The sequence below is a fragment of the Meleagris gallopavo genome, chromosome 7 (genome assembly GCF_905368555.1).
Source record: "Meleagris gallopavo chromosome 7, MGAL_WU_HG_1.1, whole genome shotgun sequence".
NCBI lineage: Eukaryota > Metazoa > Chordata > Aves > Galliformes > Phasianidae > Meleagris > Meleagris gallopavo.
The window spans coordinates 13,713,902-13,721,841 of record NC_139410.1 but is presented as its reverse complement, the minus strand read 5'-3'; the positions used below and the strand labels follow the sequence as shown (position 1 = coordinate 13,721,841).

General features: G+C 33.7%; 1 protein-coding gene across 2 annotated transcripts in view; it reads right to left on the bottom strand.

Annotated features, from left to right (window-relative positions):
* Positions 1 to 7,940, bottom strand: part of CERKL (CERK like autophagy regulator) — a 49,557-nt gene continuing 41,617 nt past the window's right edge. For both annotated transcript variants that reach the window (XM_085228660.1, XM_085228661.1), the window contains 7 exons: positions 6,611 to 6,788; positions 6,311 to 6,379; positions 5,932 to 5,960; positions 5,740 to 5,848; positions 2,835 to 2,931; positions 1,463 to 1,623; positions 1 to 747 (listed from right to left, as the gene is read on the bottom strand). In XM_085228660.1, coding sequence (XP_085084786.1) covers positions 666 to 747; positions 1,463 to 1,623; positions 2,835 to 2,931; positions 5,740 to 5,848; positions 5,932 to 5,960; positions 6,311 to 6,379; positions 6,611 to 6,788 — 725 coding nt within the window. In that variant the 3' untranslated portion in view covers positions 1 to 665. The remainder of the gene's footprint in view (positions 748 to 1,462; positions 1,624 to 2,834; positions 2,932 to 5,739; positions 5,849 to 5,931; positions 5,961 to 6,310; positions 6,380 to 6,610; positions 6,789 to 7,940) is intronic.

The window sequence follows — 7,940 nt, the reverse complement described above, 5'->3', positions numbered from 1 at the left end:
AAAGGTTATTTATCACTTTATTCTCAGCAACAGCAAAAACTAGTCTTAATATTGTCAGCTCTACAATACATTAAATATTTTAATTTTTTTTTATTTTGTACAATGAGTAGTCTTTAAAATACCATTCATCAAAGAAATTACAAGTCACCATGTTCTTTTCTATTACTGCTTGACTAGAAACCAATTTGAAAAAAAACATTAAGGCAACATTGTAAGTGATACCTAGAACTGGAAATACCTGATCTATACTTTGCGACTATTCCTCAATGTGAGGACCATCTTGTCTCCACTCACTAGTTCTGCTTGAACTGAGTAACCCGACAAAATGGTAACAACAGCAAACTCAAAAATACTTCATATTAAATATACTGTAGAAGTCTGAATAATTTTAAAGAAAACAAAAGACTTTCCATCTATTCTGACAGATCATTTCAGAACCCAAAATTTATTAAAGAAATCATTTAATCATTTTTTCATTTTTTCTTGTTAAGCCTAAGTCAAATATAACTTAATAAAAATATATAACTTGATAAAAATTTTAAACTAGAAATGTAATAAACATCCTTTCTATTACAACTGAGTTCAATAAGTGCAAGAATGGGATGTTAGAAAGAAGAGCATACAGGTGTGACAGGGACTTATAAAGAACATTCAGTGTATCCCTTCTAGATGCAATTGCATGTTGCTTTGGAACTCTCCAGATCATCAGTGTTCACTCCATAGAGATTAATAAGTTGAGGATGTACCCTGTGAAGTGAGGAAGTCAAACTATCAATTCCACCAAGTCCTGCAATCCGTGCCTTTTTTTTTTTTTTTTTTTTTTTAACAAATATACATAAAGTGCTATATGGAATAAAATAATGTGAACTATATTGTGACATCTCCTACAAGGTCATCTCTAATCTCTACAAGCATATTATTTTCTCAGTCATCCTATAATGAAATCGGTCTTCTATAGCTCAGACTATGTTACTCTGACCCTGTGCACACTGCAGAAAAAAAAACAAGCCACCTCACATTTATTTTTACAGCTAATCCTCCAATTTCTGTGTATTAATTAATATTCTTTCTTCGCTCCTACATATGGACACTATTCTCAAGTAGTGCCAAGTTTCTCACGATTGAACAGCTATGTTTTTATTAAGGTTACAAACAAGGCTTTCCAAGCACACCCAAATAAGTCCTCTCAGACTCACTGAACTTCACATTCATCTGTCCTCTTCTAACAAACAGAAGAGTAAAGTAAAATGGGCTGAAAGGAGCTGGAAGGCCACGGGGGCCATAACCCTTTCCAGAGATATGCACAAGGCAATGCGGCAGAGACCCTGCACAGCAGGATACAAAAATATTATTCTTAAAGTATTTACAATCGCTTTTGGTGTATTTGTATATATATATACTTAAGATTGCAGTGCTAGTCTACTACAGGAATATTGTCCATAAATATAATACTCAGCCTTACCGAACATGAACTTCTGATGCTTCTACTAAGTCCCCATCTATATTCCAAGGGTAATTTTCTTCTGCTGCAGTGGTATTTTCTTTGGCATCAAGCCCACTTTTGATTCTCGGTTGCACTTTTACTTCTTGAACTGTGTATGTCTCAACAAAGGGAAAACTGAACTAAATCAAACACAGGCATATGTTAAACAAAGATGAAAGCTATAGGTGATACTTTGCAACAAACTGGATTACATGAAATTAAAAAGCTTGGGGATGTTTTTGCTTCTTAATTGTATGAGAACCCTTAACTCTATAAGTGAACACATATAGAACGCATTGTGTATTCCAACTAGCATTCATAGACTACCTGCTATTTCTTATCCTAAATAGTGCCTCAGTGAAAAAAAGAAAAAGTGCAATATTCCACTTGCATTCTTAAATCAGACTTGCTCAATTTACAGATGAGGTGGTATATTTTTCACATGCCAAAATGGCATATGCTCTCTGAATACATTAAAGTCCATGGAATTTTTTTTCCTATCATTTATCACTGCCAGTGATCCTGTCCTCAAGTCTCAAGTGAGGCTCTAGCATCTAACTGTAATTTTTAACTACAGAGAAAAGCAAAGCCTTCTTCCTCCAAGAGCGTAACCTATGACATAATTGGAAAACACAACCTGTTTCCTAAAAGCACCTATTAGTGCTGTCACACGGTACTGCCACCACCTCTATGACAAACTCTGACTGCTCAATGATTATCTAATCCAAGCCTGGACCTACCTGAAAAGTGAGTTCACATAACCCTGAAATGTTTGAATGACTACCACGATGTTTAGGCTACATATGGGGTATTTAGGACGACATTTATGTTTAGATGCTTCATTTCTTCTTAAAAAAAAAAAAAAAAAAAAAAAAAAAAAAAAAAAGAACATGATCACAGTTTTTATGTGCAGTTCTATAAATATTCATAAATAGTTGGAATATATATCTGCTAAACTCAATGGTGATAATCTGATGCTGTCAGTGTAAGGCTCAGCAATCCGTAGATGTTTTGGACTTCACCTATTTCTTACAGAGGTGCATGCTGTCCCCACATCTTGATCTCTTACACAAGATTTAAATACAGCATGCATTTTCTCTATTGTGCTTTATTCCCATAAATTGATGGTACTTCAGAAATACAATTTAAACCACAACAGATGGGCTGAAATAGGCTAATCGGTATTAGTCTAGTGATTTAAGAAAAAAAAAAAATCAGATAAAAAGGGGGCTAATGTATTCTGACAGGAAGCTAAGTCTCCTTATGAGGATGCTAACATTAACTCTTCCAGCATGTCTACCTTCACGATTTACTGTTCTTTTTATAATCACCGGAATGAAATTAACAGTACCTGATTTTTTACACTGGCATATCTTTTCAGGTGTTTTATAAACTCAGTTCGGGAGGTATTCTGTACAACAATCAGAGCCATGCTTCCATTATTTAACCTAAAAAGCAGACAGACTTAGTTCCCCAAAGTAAACACATAACTGGAAGTTTAACAGGCTTACAGGTGCAAGAGCACATTAATAAAATAATTATAATTTAAATATATACTTTTAAACAAAACAAAATAAAAACTCCACATCTTTATAGATCAATTAAAATGATGCAGTTGAAGTTATTCAGCATCTCTGTACCTATAACATACACGGAAGAAATTTTATTTCTTTATCAATACCTATAATTTATTAAATGCTATGCATATTTAAATAAAAATGCTTTCCTACTTAACAGCAGAATTCTTAAACATCACAAATTTGTTTTTACACTTCTCTCCAACAAAGTATGATGATTACCAGAAATGTTGTGATTAACTGTTCCCATGACATGTGAAGTACATACCACCCAGTGCAGTTAGACTCATTCAGCTCACCATTCACACTTCACCTGCCTTAATGAACATCCAAATCTTAACCGTGCTGCTATTCAAACCCTCTTAGAAATTCTCAGCAGAGTTCTACACTCAACATGTTTCACATGGAATGAATAACTTAAAAACTGAAGGGAATCTTGTACAAAAGTGTATATTGGAGGTTAATCAAGAAGAAATCCTACAGTGCAGATACTCATTGGTGCTGGGTACCTACTTGCAGTGATAGTTAGCACTTTTAAATTTGGGTCAGACAATGAGCTGGTACTACTTCACAGGCTCCTTAATGCAACTGTATCCTGTCATAGAAACTAGCTGCCTGAATCTCAATGCAACCATTCCTAAGTCTCATTCAAGTTACGGAGAGAAACTATCTTTCAAAAAGTATGTCTGGTAAAAATGCCAATCGCTGCTGAGATTGTATTTTATATATTCAGAAGATACATTTATTCATTCGATAGGAACAATTAAGAAATAGGTTAAGGTCATTTGAAAACAATACTTTCCAGCCCACCACTACATATCTCCCCACTCAGAGCTTCCTGGCTGTTTAACAACTGTAATTGGAACGTTCTCAGACTACAATAAAGCACTACCTATAAAGATAACTTATATACAGCCATGGAACAAGTCAGATGGCATTGCATTATTTTACTGATTTAGAAAACAAATTTTTCTAGTAAAATTGAAAGAGTTGCCTCCTTATCATGTTTTTACTAGAAAAGACATAGCAGGTTACTGGAGAATGCATTTCACATAACAGCATTTTATTTTCTGAGATGATTAACAATTCTCTTTAATTCTTTTGCAAGTCCAATCTGCAGTGAAGCATGACACACTCCAGATTTAGGCTAGTATAAATAGAGTTGCAATAGTCAAAGCATTCATTCATCTTCAAATGTCTTCACATAGCAAAAAAAGAAAAAAAAAAAATCTCATGAGAAAAAACAGATCAGAGTGAAGAAACCTAGATGTACTTAGCTGACACTACGATAACGGATTTTGCATTTCAAGCAAACAGTGCAACATTTGTTTCACATGTTGAAAAGCTTTACAGTCAAGATATTATTGACTATGAGAAATGGAACAACTGTCTGAAACATTTACACTTCCCACCCTGCCAGATAATTTCATTTCTATGATAATATTCAAGAAAGAACAAAAATGGTATACAAAATAGGGGGATCCACTAAGCAACTCTGCTGAGGGAGAAACAGGCTTATTCAAGCCTGTAATAATTGCATGGAATTGTCTTAAAATTCTGTATCACTGAGGAGCAGGTGTCATAACAGATGGAAAGAAAAAGCAAAGCTAAAAAAGACTATTCAGTTCTTGTCAGAAGGTTTCTGCTGACTGAAATATAACAGTAAATGCTGAACAGAGATACTTTTCCTAAGTTTTCCTAGGAGAGGAAAGCAGCACAGCACTACCTTAAAGAATATGCACCTCAGCAGGACTCCCCAAACTAAGAAAAATTCTCCACAATATCTTTTTCAAACACAGTTATTTTTAAGTCCTTTTCAATAAGGCAAATCCTACCAGATCAGCAAGCAATTTGGAAGATAAATATCTAACAAGTCTTAAGGCGTATTCATTTTCACTAAAGATAATTAAACAAAACAGGCTCATTCCATAACTTTTATGAGTAGTAATGTATAAGTAGTAATATATAATGTACAAGAAAAGTTTATGAATTCTTATTTGAGAGAGTGTGTTGAATTTCACGTACAACTATGAAGTTCCTACTTGCTATTATTCTGCTTTTAATTGTTAACTGAATAAATCAGCTATGAAGATTTATCACCTGATAGCTGTTTGAGCACCACAAAATATGCTGTCAACAATGAGCCAAGGCAAACTGAATAACTGTCAACAACCAGATTACATGCACATTTGTTTTCAAAAGCCCTAAATATAAAACTGCATTTCCTAAATTTGGCAAAAAATAAGGCAAAATACAAGTGTGAATTTCAGTTCTTGACAGAAGGACTCATACTTCATTGCTCCTGACTGTAAAGCAGAAGACAAATGGCACATTTATACTTGAAAAAGTAAACCAAAATCTAAGAATGAAGTTTCTACATATAGCCAGTACCTATGACAGACAACTGCTCGATGACTACTACTTAAGTCGGACTTGCCAACTAATTTAATCACAGCAATTATCTACTCATTATTCTAGTTAGACTACTTGACCTTATTTGCTTGATCCTAAAACTGATTACAATTCCTGGGATTATCAAGTCTGCCGCAGTCCACATTCCCTCCCCTGCTCCATAGTCTAGACTACCTAAACACAGCCTTGTATTCTTGGAAAAGCCAAGGTCTTAAGGTAAGATGTCAGAATTTATAGATGTGACTAATTCTTTAAACCTCCACTGACCTCGTATTAGGTGCCAAGCCTCTTGGTGCCATTGAACACAGACAAGGGATTGCCATAATGCTCACGTTCAGGAAGTCACCCTGAATTTTGTGCCATTGATCCTTGTTACCTAAATATAGCAGAGTAATTCATATTATTCCAGTTTAACCACTCACAGTTCATTTTTAAATAATCATAAAAGCTAAGGCTCACCTTTTTTTTTGTTTTTCCCTTTCTTCTTTCTACAAGGGTGAAAAAACATGTAGGGAAAATAACTTAAAATAAATTTAGCACATATAAATAATATTTCTTTAGAAAAAAAAATGTTTCACTGGAGGACAGAAATAATGGAACTGAAAAACACAGGAATATTAAGAGAAATTCTGCTTTGTAATAAACCCTCTGTAGTCTCAGAGACAGAGAGGGACTATTTTACAAACTGTGCAAGTTCACAGTTGTCAAAATAAATCTTTTTCCTTTTAAGATTTTATTTTACCTGATGATTAAATTTGAATTTGCACAATTTTCTCTTCAACAATATATCTTTTTTTTTTTTTTTATATTTGGGATTGTTTGACCCAGTTTTACTTACTTGTCATTCTCATAAGAGTCTTCCTGTGGAATTTGTAGAGGTAGAAATGATAATTCACATTTCTCTGTCCTGGAAAAGTATTTATATTTAGTGTAATATTTACTGTAATCCAATTTTCTGACTGCTAGACAAACTTTTATTCAAATTAAAATGATTTTAAGGAGATGCTGAATATGACAAATTTAGCAACCAACAGATGATAAGTCAAGACAGCTAAACTACTGTTGTCTATATTTTCCCACATTCATTATTGCATATTCCTCAAGAAATAGTAGAAAAATGTAACAACTTATGGCATACTTGAGATCTGCCAGTGTTTTGATAAAAGCAAAATCCTTTCGCTGACTGGAGGGCATCCAACGGTTCTTTTCAGCCAAAGCTAGAGTCCTTGCACCAAAACCAAACATAGCCGAGAACCCAAAACGCAAAAGCCTGCTTGGAGAACTGAAAGTACAGGCATCTACTGGTTGAATATGACCTAAAATATCAAAGACAAAGATCAGAAATCAAGCCAAACATAACTTACTATTTCATTTTCACCTGATTTAACTGAGAGAAAGATCTGCAGAATATTCTCTCCTTAGGAAGTCAAGTTTTACTAATGAAAACTGGAATCAATTCAGATATAATCAAGACTGTACAAGTACTCATTTCAGAGAACAATGTTCAGGAAGCTTCAAAACGTCAAAATTTTTATGGCAAAAATCCTTCCAACCCATCAGGCAGTACATAGTGTGACTTTCAATTACTATACAAAGAAAATGTTCAGTTGCTATATAAATACATTTATGTACAATATTTAAGAGTTCCTGAACTCCTCCAGTGCAATGTTTCATCATTACAAGCAATTGGTGAAATGGTCACAAATGTTTTTACAGTTACAGAACTAAGACATCTAATTTTGTTCAAAATAGGGTATATATATTTTTTTTCTATGAATGAATCTGTTGTTTCCATTATGTTCACGGTCTCCGGTTTAAAAAGACAGTTTCAGATTTTGTGTATAAACTGTAAGTTTTACTATCCAGGAAAAGGAATCTTCCATTGCTGACTGTAAGGTCTAGAAAACACATGTTCCAGATGAAGCTTCCTTATCCATTATTCTCTTTTTGAAAAATTATATATGTATTTTTATATATAATGTATCCTAAAAAAAAAAAAAAAAAAAAAAACAAACAAAAAAAAAAAACTTACTTTAGGAGAAACATTGACCTTGTTCAGTTAAGCATTTGCTACTTCCTAAGGCTTGCACAGGCAAACTAGTTTTTCCTCTTAGCATAATCAGATTTTCACACACAAAACCCCATTTGCTGTGCACATCAAACTGAATGGCAAGAAATGCAGTTTTCTACAAATGAAGATTTCTTATGGAAACTGCTGTGTGTGTTCTGGTTGTTTGTTTTTTTTTTTGTTTTGGTTTGGTTTGGTTTTTTTTTAAGGAACATTCAACCAGTTACTACAGAGTAACACAGTTCACACTATGTAGTCCAGAAAAGGTTACTCTTCGCAATGAAGAACATCAGCAAGAGAAAATGAATGCCAGAATTGTTACAAATTGTTATAATTACCTTTATTATTAAGCTACATGCAAAGAACATTCCATACTCTATAAATCAGGACAAAATCATTT